The 21,907-nt window shown below is 36.7% G+C and overlaps 1 protein-coding gene across 22 annotated transcripts in view; it reads right to left on the reverse strand.

Moving 5' to 3' along the window:
• NEB (nebulin) overlaps window positions 1-21,907 on the reverse strand; it is a 200,154-nt gene that overhangs the window by 87,913 nt on the left and 90,334 nt on the right. For all 22 annotated transcript variants that reach the window (XM_077861706.1, XM_077861712.1, XM_077861711.1 and 19 more), the window contains exons 68-84: window positions 21,615-21,722; window positions 20,083-20,394; window positions 19,563-19,766; window positions 18,783-18,887; window positions 14,598-14,705; window positions 13,271-13,582; window positions 11,681-11,884; window positions 11,106-11,210; window positions 10,064-10,171; window positions 8,453-8,764; window positions 6,209-6,412; window positions 4,815-4,919; window positions 4,567-4,674; window positions 3,885-4,196; window positions 2,991-3,194; window positions 2,058-2,162; window positions 1,002-1,109 (exon numbers count right to left, since the gene is read on the reverse strand). In XM_077861706.1, the coding sequence (XP_077717832.1) occupies window positions 1,002-1,109; window positions 2,058-2,162; window positions 2,991-3,194; window positions 3,885-4,196; window positions 4,567-4,674; window positions 4,815-4,919; window positions 6,209-6,412; window positions 8,453-8,764; window positions 10,064-10,171; window positions 11,106-11,210; window positions 11,681-11,884; window positions 13,271-13,582; window positions 14,598-14,705; window positions 18,783-18,887; window positions 19,563-19,766; window positions 20,083-20,394; window positions 21,615-21,722 (3,024 nt within the window). The remainder of the gene's footprint in view (window positions 1-1,001; window positions 1,110-2,057; window positions 2,163-2,990; window positions 3,195-3,884; window positions 4,197-4,566; window positions 4,675-4,814; window positions 4,920-6,208; window positions 6,413-8,452; window positions 8,765-10,063; window positions 10,172-11,105; window positions 11,211-11,680; window positions 11,885-13,270; window positions 13,583-14,597; window positions 14,706-18,782; window positions 18,888-19,562; window positions 19,767-20,082; window positions 20,395-21,614; window positions 21,723-21,907) is intronic.

Consider the following 21,907-nt stretch of genomic DNA (forward strand, 5'->3'; position numbering starts at 1 on the left):
ACAAGAGTTTCCATCTTGTTCACACTTGTCCTAAAAGTGTCTTAGGACTAGAGTAAGATAATGTCTTTTCTATATTTGGATAACATAGAAAAGTTTGGACAAAAGGGAGGGAGAGACAAGCGGGAATTAGGCAGATACTATAGATTGGCTATTGTATTTAGAGATAAAAATGAGAAATAAAAGGGAAGAAACAGGTGGATCTACAAGATAAAAAATAGACAAGAACCCAGACAAAGGGAACAGGATTGCTTAAAGATTTGGAGCTGAGGGTGGGAGGTAGGGAGCTTGGTAGGATAATTATTTTGACTAAGTTTTTTTAAATTACCATTAAATGAACTTCAAAAGGTTGCTGAGAGCATTATACATAAGCCTCCAGTATAAAATCTTATGTATAAAATGTGATTTCAGTCTTGTCTTACATGAAACTTTCAACTGCGATCTATATTTATGGAGAATGTCATAAATATTTGGGGGATAAAATGACACTGGTCAATAATCAAATCTATTGGTTCCTGAATTTTTCCCAAGAATTCTGCATAGATTCTTCGTGTTTTTTTCACTTCTACTTAGAAACAACCAAGAAGTTATACACATACCTCATCTATGCTAACCTTAATGTGCTTCATTTCATTTTAATATTTTTATTTATTTAAAGATGTATTTGACAGGGAGAGAGAATGAGAGAGAGCATGAACACAGGCAGGAGGAGCAGCAGGCAGAGGGAGAGGGAGAAGCAGACTCCCCACTGAGCCCAAAACCTGACATGGGGCTTGATCCCAGGACCCTGAGATCATGACCTGAGCTGAGGGGAGATGCTTAACTGTATGAGCCACCCAGGTGACCCCATTCTAATGTTTTTAAGTAGAGAAAGTCTTTAGTGCAAAACAAAATAAAATTGTTTACACAGATTTTTTTTTAACCTCCCCCCTTAATTCTTAAAAAAAAAAAATTACTCTATTTGTTAAAAGTAGAGATAAACCACAAGGAAATAGAGGCCATACCTCACTGGCAATATCTCTGGAGGCTTTGGCTTGCTTGATTTCAATGGCATCTGCTTTGAAGTCATAGCCTTTCTGCTTGGTCTCATTCCAGTCTTTTTGGTAAAGTTTCTATTGAGGGAAAACACAGGTTTGTTTACAAAAATTGAAAATAAGTGAATACTCAAAGTACTCAAAATATGAATATGACAAAATGTAAATGAAGACAGGATAAGGAAAAACAGGTATTTCTGAGTTCCTCTGGTTGTTGGCTATTTCCTTAATAGAGTGCAGGATACTTCTGAACTAAGATTTATTTTTATTTTATTTTTTATTTTTTTGAACTAAGATTTTAAAGCTAAACATCTAGATCTACTAAATGTTTGAATATTTGTCTTCATCACAATACGGTACACATCTGAAAATACCCAACACACAATACATGGAAACTAAGAATCAACTGTGAAGCTAGAAAACCTTCATCAAGGTATCATGTAAGGTCCGGTAAGATTTTTTTTTTCCTAATGTTGCCTTTTGACTTTTCAGAGGTCCCTGCTAAAGGGACGTGAGATAGATATCTTATCCTTTGGATAGGACTTAAAATTGTCTTTTAACTTTCCGAAGTGGAAAATAAGACACAAAGCTAATGGCTTTGAAATGTCAAACAATAATGTTCTGGATCAATCAAAAACCTATAAAGATTAATGAGACTGTCACCTCATACTCCCTCAAGTAAGAGAAATTCAACTAGGTATTTCAATATTCTCAATTAATATATGATGAAACTGAGCTATGGACATTGGATATAGAACAATGCTTTCAAGATTGAAAGGAAGACAACAATAGAATTCAGATATCCCAACTCTTTGTAGTCCTGGGACCCAGCCATGTATTTAAACTAACATTTAAAAGAGAGAATTTCCATTCATATTGCATTAGGAATGGAAGCTAAAGAGAAAATGTTTAGCACCAAAAACTGTACACAGTTCTAAGATAGGTAACTTGTCGTTATACCACACTCCCAAAGCTGACATATATTTTCCTATGAAGGTATTTTCACTTCATATTTATGCCTCTTACATCGCTGATTTGCAGGGCATTAATATGGGCCTGCAGCATGACTGGCGTGTCAGAAGGAATGGTGATGTTGGTTTTATCTTTATTCCATGCATCTTGATATAGTTTCTGTGGAGAGAAGGGAAATATTACTTGAGTAGTGAATATATGAAACATTAAGACTTAGAGACTAACCTGAAAAAAATTTTTGGGTGGTTAATTATATGTGTTAACTTGGCTTAGGCCACGATACCCAGATATTTAGTCACACATCATTAAAGATGTTTCTGTGAAGGTAGTTTGCAGATGAGATTAACGTTCTTCTCAGTAGACTTTGGTAAAGTAGACTACCCTCTGTAATGTGGCTGGGTCTTGTCCAAACAGCTGAAGGCCTTAATAGAGAAAAGACTGACCTCTGCGGAGCAAGAAGGAACTTTGTCAGCAAACTGCCTTTGGACTTGAACTGCGACTCTCTGCTAGGTCTCCAGCCTTTTCTGCAGGTTTTAGGCTTGCCAGCCTCCATAACCATATGGCCCAGCTCCATCACATAAATCTCTCTTCCTCTGTGTATGTGTACAGACATAGTCTATAGATCTACCTACATCTCTCATATACATATACGTGCACACATATATACACGTACATACACACATATCTACATGTATCTATACATATTGACATCACCTATTGGCTCTATTTCTCTGGAGAACCCCGACCAATACAATGTCAAACCATTTAAAATGCAGCATTATGCTACGTGTTTTAGTATTTAATAGGAGTCAAAGAAATATTTGTTCTACTTTGCATGTGCCTTTACCAAATTAGTCAAGAGATTCTTAGAATTGCTCCCTTCACTATAAGTCTTCCAAGGGGAACAGTCCACTTGTTCAGTTTGGGTGGCATCCTTTGAAAACAGAGTCCCGCAAAAGGAATGCTTGGTAATAGGATGGTTCTTACCTCACTTATTTGCAGAGAATTGGCTTTTGCCAGGACAACATCTGGAGTGTCAACAATGGAAGTGAATTTCAAGGCCTCTGGCCGCGTCCTGTAAAGTCTTTCATTCACCAGGCCTTGAGCATTCTTCACTCTGTTCATTTCTACTGAGTCTTCTGGCATCCAGCCGATGCCACGCAGCCACTCCAAATCTGCCTTATATACACTCTACAAAGATGTTAGACAGAAATTATGTTCTATGGTTAGACACACCATCTCATAATTGAAAAATAAGGTACATGGGATCTAGTACAGAAGATGGTAGTTCCAAAAAAATAGGACCTGCGATTTTATAGGACTCAGGGGTTTTAATATCAATGGCACAGTAATTTGTAAAAGCATAATTATACATCCTAGCTGTGAGGAGTGATAAAATCGTAATAATATTGAATTTCATGGTAATTATTTGATATTTCCAAAAAATTATAGAACTGAAAACACTTTTATAAAGGAAATTTTGTTGAATCTCATTCCATTTTAATTCTATAATAACTGAAGAAAACTTTGGTCCGTGGATATAGTACAATAGTGGCAGTTACTTTAAAAGTAGTCAGATAATTTGTGTTTGTTGGCAATATATTTTCATTGCCAGAAAGTACAGATGACATGAAGAAAACAGTCTGGAATCTAGGCCAGTAAATGAAAGACATGGCCTAAGTAGGATTCTTCATCTCTATTCTTTGATTCCTAGGGCATAACTCCTGAATACGGGTTATGTATTAAACAATGCGAGTGGTGCCTTCCTGGATGTGTGCAGTGCATAATCCATGAGTCTATTCACACAGGGGTCCACAGGAGTGGACAATTAATAAATCTATGCCCTCTCATCCCGTCTTTCCCAAAGTTTGTGTTACGTACATCACTCTGCAGTTCATAGGCCTTCTTTGCTTGGATAATGTCGTTTTGATCAGGTAAGCATGTCCAGTGATGTAGGTAATTTCGATAATCAATGTCACTGACCAAAGTTTGACATTGCTTGGCCATCACGATGCCTAACATGTCCACTGGGCTACTGAATTTGGTCTTCCATTTCTGGAATTCCTTCTTGTACTCCCTTTCACTTTGAATCTTCCCTGCATGTATGGCACACATAATCTTGGGATCATCTTCAACGCTCTTGGCTCCAATGTGGTGGCCTTTCTGTCTCTCATATGCTTCTTTGTATTTGTACTAAAATGAGAGAAATACAGCTTTAGAAACCTAGTTTTAAGACTGTATAGATGCCAACAACTGCAGAAAACGTGAACACCCACAAGAGAATGGATAAGAACTTCATATCACAAACATTTTGGCATCTCTGAATAATCTTAAGCTCTATCATAAGCATAACAGTGGTATATTCATTTATCTTCACTGGTGCAGGCCTTCCAGCTACAATTCCAAACTATTCTTCTCTGTGACAACAAAGGGAAAAAGTCATAGAAAGTAGGAAGCAGGAGTAGGGAATACACGTGGAAACAATTGCAAAATGTGGCCAACCGGCCTCATAGTGGCCATTCTGCAGTGTGACACCAAAGGGGGTTAGATAAAGGGCACTTACATCACTGGCGATGTCCCTTGAGGCCTTGGCACTTTTGATGGAAATAGCATCAGCTCTCAGATCATAGTCCTTCATCTTTGATTCATCCCATCCCTTGGTGTAAAGTTTCTAGACAGAGGATAATACGTAACAGAAAAATAAGAGTGGTTTAGAAAAGTTAATAGGCCAATTCCAGACAGGAAAGTGTAAGGTAGAAGTAGGTTAATGAATCCGAGAAAGGCTTAAGAGACAATCAGGAAGCTTCTTACTTGGCTGATATTGACAGAATTGCTCTTGGCCAATATGATTTCTGGGGTGTCTGGCATCACGTGGATGGAGGCTTTGTCAGCATTCCAAGCTTCTGTATATAAATGCTATGGGGAAAGTGAGGTAAAACCCTTTGTTAAAGCTCATATATTACAGTTATTTTCAAATTTAACACATTTTAGTGTAAAAAAAAATCCTAAAAGCCCTCGTAAGGCTATTTTACAGGTGAGGGAAGCAAAAGGGTACTGGGGAGAGTGAAACATGATGATATTTAAGCTGCCATATGATAGCTTCATAGCTAATAGGAAGTGATATAATGGTTTCAATTATTAATTCTTTTCTTCCAGTGAATCTCAAGCTTACTCATAGGACCTCCAAGGATGGAACCCGGCTATAGTATTATGATATAGAAGTCCCTAGACTCCAGAGTTAATCCCAAGTTCAAACCCAATTCCACTATGTCCAAGCTGTGTAATCTTGAGAAAGGTACATAATGCCTTGAATTCCTCATTTCTAAGAGGTAGATAATATTTTTACTGAGTGCTTTTGAAGATTAACCATAACATATGTAAGATGCTGGAGTCTTAGGCACTCAGCAGATTTTATGGTGTTTCCTATTCTTATCACTGTAGTTGCTGTGATAGGCATGGGATAAAATAGAATTTCTGGGGTTTTAATACTTCAAGCTTTGGATTTTGCTGAGAGTTGATGTCATACTCTGCATTGAGCACCGAATGTTGGAAGATGTCCAAGCAGGTGCGGAAGAATTCAGGTAAGTTCAATTCAATCTAAAATGTGAATATTAAGGATCTATCTATTGGATAAAGAATGAGCCAAGTATCAATAAACAGATTGCTAGAACTCCAGAAAAAAGAAGTGATTATCTATCCTGTGTAATGACACTAAAAGCAATAGTAGCAGCTCACTTCCTAAAGTAGACTTCCGCAATCAAACAAACCAAGGAACTAATTTGAGTTGTTCACTGGCATTGCTATAAACACGGTCTCCCAGAGTTCAGAACAAAATACTAAATGGCTGTTTATTCCTTCCAGGATGCATAAAGAGAAGTTTGAGTCTGCTCTGCCTAGAAGAATGTACAAGGACAAGTAATGGATTGATGGATGCCTCCATGTCACTGCTCAGAAGAGTACGTGCATTTCTCCCGAGAAATTATCCCAGGCTACGCTTCCTCATGCACACAGAGAACTGGGGGATACAGTGTTGAGAAACACATGCAGGTCCAACTAGAAATCAAATAGATGCTCTGTTGAAGACATGTGTGAGAATCAGGCCCATTACCTCTCCTTTCTCTGAAAACCCTTTAGGGCGTTTCTCACTTTATGAGCCAAGTCCATGGAAGGTAGAACTCAGGAAATGGAAACAGTTGGATACTCACTTTGCTCATCGTCAGGGCATTATTCTTTGCCAGGACAATCTCTGGGGTGTCTGTAATGCATGTGAATTTGAGCTGGTCTGCTGGCTGGCGGTACTTCCTTTCACTCAGGATTTCTCCAGCTCTCTTCACCTTCTCGACCTCTACAGAGCCAATGGGCACCCATCCAATGCCCCTCAGCCACTCCAGATCAGACTTGTAAATAACCTGAAAATGAAATAATGCCAAATATTACCTAGACAGCCTGGTGTGTGATCTGGAGTTAGCATATAGACACACTGTATAGCTCTGAATCTTACTGTGTGAATTTCTGGGAAGACCCAAGACTGACTGACTTTGCTGTAGAGTGGCTAGCCCAACACTCTGTCCCTAAAGGTAGCCAATGTTTGCTGGTTTAAAGACTCCTCAGGGATCCCTGGGTGGCACAGCGGTTTAGCGCCTGCCTTTGGCCCAGGGAGCGATCCTGGAGACCCGGGATCGAATCCCACGTCGGGCTCCCGGTGCATGGAGCCTGCTTCTCCCTCTGCCTGTGTCTCTGACTCTCTCTCTGTGTGTGACTATCATAAATAAATAAATAAATAAATAAATAAATAAATAAATAATAAAAAAAATAAAGACTCCTCAACTCTGTACTCACTTTGGCAGCACGTAAAGACTCATAAAATCTAACAATACGCAATTTCGTTGATGCAAAACCATTTTAAGGCAATTAGTGACTGCCACCTGATAGAAAGCATTCTCCGATTTGATTGTCTGTGCTCCCTGTATGGGAATACTACTCCATCAGAATATGGCTTGTTCTTATCCCAGCAGGCACTGACCCTATATCATAAAGATGAACACTACTAGCTGATCACATGTTGAGTTCATGTGTTTTCTGGGGACAACAAAAAGGGCATCTTTTTTTCATGTGATTCTATATACATGCTTCTAAACCAAAGAGTACCTGTATTTTTTACTCTTATCTTACTTATTCTCCATCCCCTTTCTTATGTCATAATTGAAGGAAAAAAATGTATTTTATCTCTCCATCATTTTTCTTCTTTGAATTTAAATAACTGGCTAAAGGAAAATTTTTCTCATCAGTAAAGGTAACATTCTTTCTGTTTGTATGGCTTTTTGGGAATTTTTTTTTTTTTTTAACAATGCCCCTATGTTTATCATTCTTTCAAAAGTGACTGCTTGTGAGAGCCTGATCAAAAAACCAAGGAGATACTATACCAATGAAGTAGTAATTGAGTCCCAGGGATAATCTGCTGGAGGACAACAAAAGTGCCTCACGTGTTTCTAGAGAGTTATATTGTTTTCAGGTTCTTAGAAAAATTCTCTTAATAGGTACAGTTCACTCTTAAACTTCCTTGTACAAGTAATGGGTTAAATTAAGCAGTCAGAAAAATGAAAATGCGGTCAATTCATTTGGAAATTTAGATTGTATTAAACCAGCAATTCTGAACCTGGCATCAATGAACTTGAACAGAAAAATATAATGTCTTTAATTTTATTAACCTCTAATTGAAATACAGCATTTCTCTCAGTTATAAGTGTAGGCTACAGATCACGGTAGCATTCGCACTATATGAGACTTTGTCAGCAATAAAAAATCACAAGTATTTTCATATGCTATTACAGTTGTTGCAGGCATCTTCAAATATTTATGCTCATTACTTCTTTGAAATTAAACTGTTATTAAATCCAGTGCTAGATCTTTTATTTAATGCTAAAAAAGCACGCATATTACTACATCATAAATTCAATTTAATACTTCCATAACTATATTTTGATTTGATCAATTTCTTCTGAAACATAAATATACTGCATCTTGTGCATCTCATGACATTGTCTTGAGAAGCTGTCCCTGGTCTCAAGGGACTGCCAAAAGATTCCATGACATGAAAAGTTAGAACCCCTTTAAAAAAAATCTTTTAAATATGTGCTGATGTGGTCAGCACCACAGAGGTAATCTGTCATATGGACACTCTCTAGTCCCAAAAGAAAAGAAAGGTAATTCACCTGATAAGATCACTTTCTCTTCCCCCCGAGGGAAGGTGACCCTGTCTGAAACAATCCTTTCCTTTCTTATGCTAATAACTTCCTTGTCCTACTCTCCTTCCAATAAAAACCTTCCATTTTTACAATTCTTTGGAGTTACTCTCTACTTGCTGGATGGATTGCAGCCCCATTCATGAACTGGTTAATAAAGCTATTTAAATCTTTAAAATAAATAAACACATGCTTAGACCCACTCACATCGCTCTGAAGGTCATATGCCTTCCGGGCCTGAATGACGTCGTTCTGGTCAGGCAAGCACATCCATTCATGTAGGGGATGCTTGTAGTCTATGTCGCTTACGAGGACCTGACATTTCTTGGCCAGCACCAACCCCAACATGTCCACGGGGCTGCTGAACTTGGTCTTCCACTTCTCAAAGTCTTTCTTGTACTCCCTGTCACTCTGGATCTTGGCCACATGTATTGACCACATTATCTTGGGGTCATCCTCAACATTTCGGGCCCCAATGTGGTGGCCAAGCTGTTTGCGGTAGCCTTCCTTGTATTTGTACTGAAAAAAGAAAAGTGATAGGAGCCTAATGATAAGAACATCTCATTTATATAACATCTTATAATTTCATATACACATTATTTCCTTGGAGTTTTCCTTCCTAGCATAAGGAGAAAGGTTAATGTTATTGACTCCATTTTATAAAGTAGAAGCCTAAAGGCTTCTATAAGAGGGATTTTAGGCAATTTGTTCAAAATGACATCAAAAGTAGGTGAGAGCTACTAGTTCTTAATATTTTTCCCTTCTGTTAAACTACACTACCTACTTTACATTTGATTACTTAACATGGAAAGAGAAAAGATCTTGTACAATCTAAAAGAATATCTACTTAAAGATGTGGCTATTTTTTTTCTAAAAATTGTATTAAAGATATGTTAGAATATCTCTCTTGTAATTAGAGTTTATACTGAATGCCCTGATTGAGAGAATGGGCTACATTAAATAGTCTCACCAGAAGATATCTCCCCTTATTAACCTGTAATGTCATTGAACTTTCATCATGAGAGAGTCATGCCTCAGGTTAACATTCTGTACTTTTAAAATTCAAGAATAACATGTTATGGTCCATTTTTACCATGAAATGATCAGTGTGAGCTTTTCTAGAAAATGTCTTGATAATAGAAGGAATGAAGCCTAAGTCTCAGGCATGGGGCCCCTCCAGAAGATGGAAAGCCTGGATTGGGTTCCTGAGGAGCCCTAATACAAAATGAGGGCCCTAGATACCCTCAAGAGATGCTTCTCATGAGAAGGGAAGGGCTACTGAGAAGAGACAAGTAGGTGCTGAGGAAAAGCTTTGCTTACTTCTCAATTTGTCCTTTCAACGAGTTAGGGGTATTCTGGTAGGAGAACCTCACTGAAAGTTACAAAGGATGAAAGAAAACTCTAAAACGCACCCATCAACTAGTCTTCCTTTAACACCAGAATAAGGAGATAAAAGTAGTAGGAAAGGATTCCCATGTATGCTGGGGGACTTACATTTGCTTTCAATGTTTTCTACAAACATCTGCATCAATTGCTGCTCAACTTCTGAGGCTCCAAAATATGAACCCATTTTTAGTGTCTATAAAACACCCATTTTTAAAGAATATACCTCTATCCCCGATTGATTAGCAGGTATAATGGACACGGTATCTTATGGTTTTCTTAGTCTTTTTTTATTTCCAACTTTCTACATGTGGGAATCACTAAATGAAGCTGAGACTTGTAGGGACAACCACAATTCTGGCAAGAAAAATTATAAAACTGCCATTTGGGAACATATTTGAGTAAGAAATGCCTCTTCCAAAAACATCAACTTACATCACTAGCAATCTCTCTCGAAGCCTTGGCTGCCTGGATCGGGATGGCATCCAAACGCAAGTCACAGCCTTCCTTCTTTGACTCTTCCAAAGCAAGTTTGTAGAGTTTCTGTAGAAAAGAGAGTCATCAATCATAACTCCTTTCATAAAAAATAAAGCTGTTTATTATTAAATCTTCCCTGTCCTCATTTAAACTATAGAAAGAAATCTACAAAATCAAGTATGAGAGTGGGTTGGGTTCCTACAAAATTATCTAAGGACTTTTAAGGCACATGTTCTAAACTTTGGGATTTCACTGATTGTTAAATTAAAAAAAAAAGAATTGGGGGAGACATCAACATGTGATTGCCAAAATTTTGTTTTGCCAAATAAGTACATGTAGAAAAAAAATAACTATTTACTTTCACCATCTTAATATAAAAGAAAGGTCATCTTAATACTAGAGAAAGAGGAAAAAATAAGGACATTATTTTCAAATTGAATATATTTGGATTTAAGAAAAATCCAATGTATTTTATTTTATTCCTCATTTTTGCTATGGACTATCATCACAGACCATGATCTATCTGTTGAGTAGGGTTTCAGAATGATCGCCCTGATGAAAATGCTGTTCCTGAAAGAGATGCCTAGGAAAATGCTTGCAAAGAACATTAAATGGTAATCAGAATATTCCTGAAGCAGCAAAATAATATAGGGCATGATAACCCATTGGGTTCCAGTACAGCACCTGCCTGCTAAATAATTGTTTAATCAAATAATGAGTTGACATTCACACTGACTTGTTGGGAGGGGAAGGCATTAGGAATATAATTCCTATTGAAATATTTCTCCATAAGCATTCCATTCCCTGGAATCCTGTTGGTAAAAGCTGGTCTACACCATGGACCTACCACATAGTCCAAAATTGAATCAATAGACAACTCTCTTCTACCAACATTAGTTTGGACAATGTATAATAAATTAGTTGAAATATTTCACTAAGAAAATAGTTACGATGGCTCTTTTTTGCCTTTCTGTTCATTTTTGATCAATAGTTTACTCACATCACTGTAGTTTATGCTGTTGAGTTTGGCTAGCATGATTTCCGGTGTATCTGGCATGACATGAATCGTTTTCTTATCATTGTCCCAGGCTTCAGTATATAAGCGCTATGGGGGGGGGGGGGAAGATGAGGAAAATTATTTTGGCACTCATGGACTTTTTTTTTTTTGATTATGTGTATCTCTAACAAAAGTAGAAATAAAATTATTAAAGTTGCATAGATTCCTACTTTTCGTGTAAATTATTAGTTCTTAGAGTATTTAGTTTATTTGTATACTATTTCATTGACTCAGTTGTTACTGTTTCTTATTTAAATTCTTTAACCATTTGGAAAACTGTAATTGGGTTACAGTATTAAAACTCTGTAATTATGAAATTGGTATTTCTCATAGTTTAATGTCTTAAAGTATTATTAAGCAACTATGGTATTATAATGGAAAAATCATTTTTAAAGGTATCATAAGTCCTAAAGGAATTATAGGAATTCAGTAACATGTCAGGTTTTTTTGTTTTGTTTTTCACCTTTTTCTACAGTGAATTCCTCTATCTAGCATAGCAGTGAGGAGTAAAAACTCACCTTACTCATATTTATAGCATTGCTCTTTGCCAGCACCTGCTCCGGAGTGTCAGTTATGCTGGTAAATTTCAGTGTTTCTGGACGCTGACGGTAGATCGTATCACTCAGTATCTCGGTGGCCCTCTTGGCTTTAACAACATCCACGGAACCAATTGGAACCCAGCCAATGCCTTTCAACCATTCAAGGTCTGACTTGTATAAATTCTGCACATCAATGGATAAGAAACATTCACTAAAATTTCAGATTCATAGTCACTAAATGGCCTATACTAGAGAAATGAAAAAGTACTGATGAACAGATAAAGCTCCCAGCATAGTTGATCACTCATTCACAGGCATTACTGAATCCTGAGAATATATTTTTTTTCCCTGAGCATTTTTTGGTACAGAGGATTGTATCAAGAATGATGAAATAATTTTTCTAAAAAGTAGAAGGCACCTGCCTTCAAGGGTATTACAAGATGTTTACACAAAAGCAGAGCTTCTTTAGCTTTGGAAAATGTGCTCTAATAGCTTCCAGTAAGACCCCAAACTCAGACCAATGCTGTGTGAGTGTTGCAATTATAAGACCTCTTGACCTCTTGCTTTTTAAGGGAAAAGAGGTGAAATTAAACTATAGTAGTGAGTTTCAACACGTAGTAATGTTAACCTCTGCAAATCACACTCTTGCATTTTTAAAATTGCGATATAGTTGACATGTAATCTATTAGTTTCAAGTGCACCACATAATGATTCAGTAGATGCATATATTGTGAAATGATCGTCACAGTAAGTTTGGTTAACATCCATCACCACACATACCTACATTTTTTTGTGTAATGAGAACTTTAAAAACATCTTTATATCCATCTTCAAAATCACAATATCGAGTGTGTAATGTGGTGTTGTAAACCTAGTATATTAGATATTACTCAATTTTATTTTCTTCTCAATAGTACATGCTGTTTGGAAGAATTAGATCACTAGTTTTGAAAAAGACAAGGATATCTTAGTATTTCCTTGTCAGTAGGTATAAAATGTTTATTAAAATAACTTGGCATTCTATACTTCTGTTCCTCCTTCCACCTCCATTCACACCCACAACGTTCTCTTTAGCCAAAAATGTGCAGTTATAGATCTTTGAGAACTCAGTCTCATCTAACTCATGCAAAGGAAGCCTGAATCACAAGAAATATACCTGTAGGTAATTGCTAATATATATTTGATTTCCTCTTCTACATATGACTTTTGGGGAAGAAAAATTGAAGTAAATTGTAGTGATTTCCATGGGAGACTCTTTTTAAACATTTAATCACTTATTGTTTAAAACACACAAATAAGGGACGCCTGGGTGGCTCAGCGGTTGAGCATCTCCCTTTGGCTCAAGGTGTGATCCTGGAGTCCTGGAATTGAGTCCCACCATAGGGCTCCCTGCATAGAGCTGCTTCTCCCTCTGCCCGTGTCTCTCCCTCTCTGTGTCTCTCATGAATAAATAAATAAAATCTTTAAAAATATGTACAAATAAGTTCCGGTCCATTGACATTTGTCAGAACCTAAGAACACGTCTCAGATCTGTTTTTAATATGCAGAACCAGCCTCAGGGATACTCACATCGCTCTGGAGGTCATAAGCTTTCCGAGCTTGGATGATGTCATTCTGGTCAGGCAGGCAGGTCCACTCATGCAGAGGATGTTTATAGTCCACATCGCTGACCAAGATCTGGCACTGCTTCGCCTGAACGATACCAAGCATGTCCACTGGGCTGCTGTACCTGGTCTTGTATTTCTCAAAATCTTTCTTGTACTCACGGTCACTCTGCACTTTGGCAATGTGCAGAGACCACATTATCTTGGGGTCGTCGTGTACTGCTCTGGCACCAATGTGGTGACCCAACTGCTTACGATAAGCTTCCTTATATTTGTACTGAAAAAGAGAAACCGGTGAATAATGAGGGAGCACCAAGGGCTATCTCCTGTCATTCTTTTTGTGATGAGGCTTTGCTATGAAACCCTGAAGACACTAGAGGAATTTCAGGGCACCTGGGTGGCTCAGTTGGTTAAGCGGCTGCCTTTGGCTCTGGTCATAATCTCATGGGTCCTGAGATCAAGCCCTGAGTCAGGCTCCCTCCTCAGCAGGGAGTCTGCTTCTGTCTCTGCCTCTCCCCTGACCCCTACCTCACGCTTATACTCTCTCTCTCAAATAAATAAAATCTTTAAAAATAAACAAATAAAAGACACTAGGGGAGTTTCATCACATGCGGTTTTACATAATGAAAAGCTCTGGAAGGCTGTACAATAGTGAGAATACACTTACAACACTGCTGAAGTATACACTTGAAGATGGTTAAGATAGTAAATTTTATGTTATGTATTTTTAATTCATGATTAAAAAGAACCAGCGACAAAAACTGACAATTTGTGACTATTCAAATTAATACTGAAGTTGTCCAGGAATCTGAGATCTTCATTCTTAGGGTAAAGGAATATTGATTTTGTGCAACCCCTCAAGCAAGGACACATAGCTTTTTAGCTATCCTCTGTCATTCCTTAAGTCATGGGGGAGAGCTCTGTTAAAGCCTGCTTTTCTCCTGGCATCTTTGTCTTGAGTGTATCCTGAGGAGAGCTTATGAGGTTTTACGAGAAGCTCAACATCTCTCTACCTAGCTTTAATCAAGGTGCTCAATCTTATTAAGCAAAGACCAGAGGACAAGAGTCAAAAGAACCACATTCCAGTCCAGGCCTCGTCTCTATGCTGCTTACGATCTTGGGCAGGTTACCTACTATCTCAAATACTCAATTTATTTGCTCGTACAATGAAGGCAGTTAAGACTGAGGACTACAGCTCCACAGATGAGGACTACAGAGACTTCCAGCTATGACCCCCTGTGCAGGGGGCTTGGCCTGTTGGTAGCAAAGGGAAGGATTTGATCAGCTCGTACATCACTGGCAATGTCCCGAGAGGCCTTGGCAGCCACGATGGGAATGGCGTCGCTTCTCAAGTCATAGCCTTCTTTCTTGGCTTCTTCCATGGCCTGGCGATAGAAGTTCTGAGGAAAGAAAAAGTGGCTTTTAGATATAGTATTCACTTTCACTCTAAAAATGCATTTTTGTCAAAAGACAACTACTCTGGACACAGAACTAACTGCACTACTATGTTTAGACTTCAATCTTTAAAAAAAAAAATATACATATTTTTTACTTTCTATTTAACTGAGGTATTTAAGTTGAAGTTTTATATTCAGCAGGTTTTAACATTCCAAGTTCTCGCACTCAAATCCTTATAGATTTTAGATGTTAATAGATTTCAAATGTGTTGAATTGTTCAGCACTTGGCTCTGCTCATGAAACAATCAAGAAATGTTGATTTATTTAACTCCAAATTTGCATTAGGAGTTTTATTCGCAAAGAATATGAGTGTATAACAATACATACTACCATGTGATTACGTAAGCAAAATCGAACAGTGCTGATCTGAGGATAATCTGCTGGTCCTAAAATCTTTGTTAATATTGACTTGTTCCCTATTCATTTTGTCAACTGCTAGAAATTGCTAGCAGTCATAGGAATAGCGGGTACTAAGGATTTATGAGTTGAAAGCACAAAAATGGTAAAATTATATTTGATAATTTTTTTCTGTAAATTAGAAAAAAAAAACCCTGTTCGGTTTCTGTGATAGGACAGATACACACAGAAGGTGGAGCACAGGTGTTCCATTGGAACATAGTTTGAGAACCAGTGCATTAGACAAATCATCTATACTGGAAATCATTAGCCTTTTTGCTTGTGAGCCACCTATAGGAATTCTGACCAATCCCATACAATGTTAAAATAAATGTTAAATAATTGCTAATATATTTTTAATCAAAACATAATAAAATATGGATTTTGATGATTTTTAAACATAAAAGTAAAAATTATTGTATCTCCCAATGTTATTTTTGTGATTTATAGGAACTGGTGGTACCTTGACTGAAAAAGCTTTGGGTGGACATTAATAGATTAAATTGTGTGGCAGAGTTTTTTCCTTTTTTTTTTTTTTTTTTAATACTCTCAGGCATGTATCACATTAACTTTTTTTCTCTTTTTGGAAATAAAATATTCATAATATCTAAATATTTTAATGTATGTTTTAATTTTTAAAAATATCTCTTTTCCTTAGTTTGAAAAATTTCAAACCTATAGAAAAGTTTTAAGAATAGTACAATGAACCAGCTACCCAATTATTAATGCTTTTGCCGTATTTATCTTTCTCTTGTATGTGTGGTATGTATATTTATTTCAATAGTAAGAACCAATGAAGAGTACATTGTAATCATCATGACTTTCACTTTTATATATACTTAAGCTCATGTATTTTTTTTTACAACCATGATATTTTTATTAAATTTGGGAAGTTTAAGATCTATGTGTAGATAGGAAGTATTCAAATTTCACCAACTGTCCAAGTAATGTCATTTCTGGCAATATTGTTTTTTTTGTTTTGTTTTGTTTTGTTTTCCTAAAATCCAATTCAGGAGCATGAGTGGTATTTGGCTGTCTCTTCTGTTTCTAGGCCTTTAATCTGTGCTTTTTGTTTTAAAGTGAAAGAAGAGTGGCTAAGAAAGAAGTGATATCACCTTAAAGCAGAGGCCCTCTCAGGTGAGTAACGTAGAAGAGCATTAGGGAAGCTGAAGCTACATTAAGTGATTTGCTTAAAGCAAATGCAAGCCAGAAAACCTGCTGGAAAGATTTTGTTACCCCATAGACCCCTGAAGTTTGAAGGTAGCTCATCTTTGTCCCCACCCCAGACAGACTGTGGGGCTGACTGATGGAATAACTTAATCCCTAATTTCAGTTTCTCCCCTTTCCTCTATTAAGAAAGTTATTGACCCCAGGAATGTAGTCACAGAACCCGTAGATAGTTCTGGAAAAGGATACAAAAATCACTTATGGTTTTAAGAGCAAAACAACAATGACCTCAATTCTTTAGGGTTTTATCTTTCTTCCTACTTTATAACATTTAGTATTTTGTCATTGTTGAAGCTGTCTAAAGACAAAATTTTAAGTGTAAGGAAAATAAATAGTGTGACAAATAATGAAAACTAATTGCTTCATTATTATGCCCCATTCTCATGTTAGATTGAATTAAAAATACTGGAATAAGATCTGAATTTAAAACGTGATGCAGAGACCATTTTTAAATGACCTAAGAGTCCTTGAAGGAAGTGTGTTTTTAATGTAGATTATTAACATGTGACAAATTACATTCTTCCCAAGATAAGATTTTACAAGGAAAAGCTAGAGTGAAAATAATAAATTTGATACACTTGAGATAAAATCCCCAAGGCATTTTGTCTTCTTAAAAATTTCTAGAGAACTGGAGAGTCAAATAGCTACTCTATTATATTTTTCCTTGGAGGTCTCTGTCCTTAAAATGTGTTTAGATCATCTCATGTCTCGAGGCCAAGCAAATAGGTTAATTTCATTCTTTCAACATTTGAAAAAGATGCAGGGCTTCAAAGAAGAGAACACTGGTTACCATCAAGATTATGTTTTAAAGCTTGTTTGGTAAGTTATTTACCCAAGAGAACTAGAACAGGTAAATGAGAATTTTTTTTTTTTTTTTTTTTTTTTTTTTTTTTGGTAAATGAGAATTTAAGAGGGAAAAAAAAAGTGAAATGTGGTTGCTTTGTTTTTTTGGTTTATATTTATTGAGCTAAGTATGGAATGCAGGTACCAGTTGGGTTGAGAAAAAATTCAGGAGAGCCATTTTGAAATCTAATCCTTAGGAGACACCCCTTAAAGAAATAACATGCTCACATAATTCTAAAGAAAATAAATCCAGCTGAAAATTATAGAAATAAAAGCCCAATTTCCTCTCAGTCTGAAAAAAAAATTACCCCAAAAAACATCTACTTCATCTGACCTAATTTCAACAAAAGGGAAAATGTTATTACAGTTTGGATAGAAACTAACTTCATCTGTCTGGGGTGAGACAGACTTCTTGGGAAAAGCTCAACCAACTGAGAAGCTCTGTGGCCAAGAAAATTGCTCAAATTGCCAATGGCAATCAAATACTTATGATCAGGCTTGTCCTAGGGTCTTTTTTTTTTTTTTTTTTTTTTTTAAATCCTATCCTCTTCATTTCACTTGTCATGGTTACTTGATATGAGCTTCTGTCTTCTTTAGGGTCACATTATTATAACCAGAAGTAGTTAATAAAGATAGAAGAATGACTATGGTCAAGTCTTGAAAATAAGTACTTAATTTTCCAGTGTTCTCAAACTGAAGAAAAGTCCCTCCAATTTTTTTTTTTTTTTTTAAGGAAGACACACAAACATGTAGGAAATCTAGCTTTTCTTGAATAAACCAAATAATTACTGACTTTGGCAAGTAGAATTGGGCAAGAAGCTGTTTCTGCCACAGTATTTCTGGACTGCAAAGATATGTGATGACAAGTTTAGTGCAGCCAGAGATAACACATAAAAAATATATTTTATTTTCCTTAGGCAATTTTGAAATGGATGGATTTGAGAATTCTCATATCAGTTCTTGTAAACAAACTTCAAGTTATTTTGAGTACATTACATAAATCTAATATGCATGGTAAGTTGAGTGTACAGGGAAGAAATTAAAGTTTATTAAGCAACTATTCTGTGCCAGGCTCCATGCTGGGTATATTACATACACAACCTTATTTAGTTACCACAAAAATTCTTCAAGATGTGTATTTTAATCCCATTTCACAGATGAGGTAACAAGAAAAACAGAATATATTGAAGTACTAATCTGGTAAATAGCAATCATCATTTTAAAATTAAAGTTATAAGTTCCAATCATTAATAATTGGCTTTGAGTTCGTTTATCCTCCTGACATGGAGACATTTTTGTATTTATTTCTGTATCTTTTTATCTATCTACTCCTTAATAGATGGCACATATATTCAGGGTAGGGTGATGGGCATAAAAAAACAAAACTAAGGTAATTGGTGCACATGAGAATTAAATCCAGACTTCTAACCTTTTACCATATCAGCAAAAAATCAACATGGCCAGATCAAGAAAACAAAACAAAAAAAAAATAAAAAACAACAACAACAAAAACAAACAAACAAAAAAAAAGAAAACAAAACAAATGGTCTTACCTCACTATAATTTATTTTATTTTGTCTTGCCAACATAATTTCAGGTGTATCAGGCATGATGTGGACTTGGGTCTTGTCTTTGTCCCAGGCTTCTGTGTATAAGCGCTGTGAATGATAAAAAGGTTAATAAATCAGAAAAACAATGTTGTAAACAGAAGTTTCTGATTTAAAGAACAAGACAAAGTTGAAAGGCAGTCTCCTCACTATCTATACTGTGTGCTGTGTACCAATACTCTTCCATCTCTTTGATATTATAAGATACTTTTATTGTTACTAAATAAAAACATGGATCACCTCCAATTAAATTGCAAGCAAGTATTTTCCAAGCATATACACCTATCCCGATGTACTGTGGCTACGTTAAATTCTTCCCATGGTTTTGTTTGTTGTTTATTAACTGCAAATGTAACTGGATCCACCACCTCCAGATTTCTTTTTTGATAAATGTTATGGAGATTTGCATCTGACTTGTTTTATTCTCACTTAGATAAGTCCCAACAAAGAAGAAACATTAATATCAAATCACGTATGACTCTCATTGGCTGTAAACAAGATGAACTCCAAAAATCTGTCCTATTCGTAACTCTGGCTATTTCACAGAGATGTCAAAGCAGAAATTCCCACATACATTTTTGGAATACTGATGTAACCGAATAGAGAATGCAACCAAATCACTAAACACAATATGGCAATTTGATAAAATAAAAAAGACTAAGGTAACCATAGATATCCTCAAGGATATATGGTTCCGTTTTAGTTTCCCCCAAACTGGGGGCTCACCTTGTTCATGTTGAGGGCATTGTTCTTGGCCAGCACCTGTTCCAGGGAATCCGTCACACTGGTAAACTTCAGCTTGTCTGGAGGCTGGCGGTAGATGTTGTCACTCAGTATCTCTGCAGCTTTCTTGCACTTGACCATATCCACAGACTCAATGGGGACCCAGCCAATGCCTCTCAGCCACTGGAGATCTGACTTGTAAATGTTCTGGTAAGATCAAACACAAAAGCAAGTCTTACTTTACCTGTTATGACACTTGATTTTAAAAAAATGAAAGAAAAAACTGTAAAACTTTAATAGCCAAACATCATATCTATGTCTTTGAAAATATTAAGCACAATTAGATATAGCTTCATGGCATTATATTCTGTCTAAAAGTAAGGCACAGTGAATGAGAGGCAGTGAGAAAAAATGTTATTAATTCTGAGGGCTCCACCTAATGCTAGCCCATTATCTATGTATCACTGTGTATTACTATCATAAGCACGGTCACCAGTGGTGCATAATGGGTTCTAGCACTCACATCGCTCTGGAGGTCATAGGCCTGCCGAGCGTGGATGACATCGTTCTGGTCAGGCAGGCACGTCCACTGGTGCAGGAAGTTCTTATAGTCTATGTCACTGACTAAGGTCTGGCACTTCTTGGCCAGGACCACCCCCAGCATGTCCACGGGGCTGCTGAACTTGGTCTTCCACTTCTCAAAGTCCTTCTTGTACTCCCTGTCACTCTGGATCTTGGCCACATGCATGGACCACATCATCTTGGGGTCATCCTCGATGTTTCGGGCTCCGATGTGGTGGCCAACCTGCTTTCGGTAACCATCTTTGTATTTGTACTGAAATAAAAGTAGTCATTTTAAAAAAACAAACATGAATAGAGAGGGCTAAAAATCTTATTAGTTTAAAACATCATGATTTTAAATTTGGAATCATCCAAATATCAACTTATCTCCTCATCCTAAACTCTGATTTGACTTCACAGCAGTACTCGAATGGGAAAACAGGCCAAACTACATAGTTCTATGGTTTGCAGATATTAAGTCCCTGGAAATAAAGGCAGCAACACTTCCAGAAAATCAATCACAACAGTATATTCCCTTTTCTCCATCTTGGCCAGTGAAATCACTAACCTAGAAATTTTCCATATGATTTTGAAAATGCTACTACCCAGTCCACAGGCACCATAGGACCTGTCCCCCCACCCCCATCCCTCAGGTCTCCCAATGCTCACTGTTAACTTTCACTGGGTCACGTGACTCCCTAAAATGGACTGGCTTGTGTTTTCTATCCTGCATACTCTGCTCTGTTGGAGATCAAATTTGGTTTGGGTTTCCTGGGATTGAGTGAGAAAACAGATTATATAACTACAAGAAAGCATCTTGGTGGTGGTGGTGGTAACTGCTGATTGGATATTCTCTTTTCACTTTGGACAATACACAAATCCTTACACATATTTATGGAAGTTTGAATTTCTTCACCAAAGGACCCATTTCTTTCAGAGACAGCAGAAAGAGAAATCAGAATCAACCATTTTATTGTTTTTGGTTGTCTTTGTTTTTCTGTTTTCATTTAAAAAGAACTCAAAAGGAAACACTTAGGGTAATTTTCCAAAGAAAGAGTTGGGAAATATCCAAAACACTTTCAGGGAAAGGTACATTTTCCTAGACCTGGCTAAACCAGGTCTTTTTCTGATGTTGAGCCAACACATGTAACCAAGTTACTTTTTTAAAGTCTTCTGGTATTTTCTCATTTCTTTATAAGTTATGTGCTCAAAATATGGAGATGAATGTCTCATAATTGTAGATATGAACAACTATAGATTTAAATTCAATTTTATACTGAAGTTTAGGATACCCTCTCCACCTATGGGACATGAATATAAAAGTTGTTTGGAGTTATAAATATGAAAGAGCTTTCTCTAATGAAAACCTTTTTTTTCTTCATTCAAAGCACAATAAATATGCTTTAATTGGCACCCAGATGCATTTCCCTGCTATGATGATGATCATTCCCTCACTTCCATCCAGCCACATAAATACATGGTGTCGCTACTCACATCACTGGCAATGTCCCTGGAGGCCTTGGCCGCCACGATTGGGATGGCATCAACTCGTAGGTCGTAGCCTTTCTTCTTCGATTCTTCATTGGCAAGTTTATACAGAGTCTACAGAAAGAGTGTCAGAGCTTAAAAGGTTTGACAGCAACAGTTGGGAGATTGCTAAGTGAAGTTACCAAATAATTTTTAAAAGGACAGGTTCTGGAAATAACCTAAATTTCTTGCAATATTGAAAGTAAATCAATTAGATCTTATCAAAAACAAAAAAACCCCATATATATAGCTTTGGAAAT

Source organism: Canis aureus, chromosome 20, assembly GCF_053574225.1.
Source record: "Canis aureus isolate CA01 chromosome 20, VMU_Caureus_v.1.0, whole genome shotgun sequence".
Classification (NCBI taxonomy): Eukaryota; Metazoa; Chordata; class Mammalia; order Carnivora; family Canidae; genus Canis; species Canis aureus.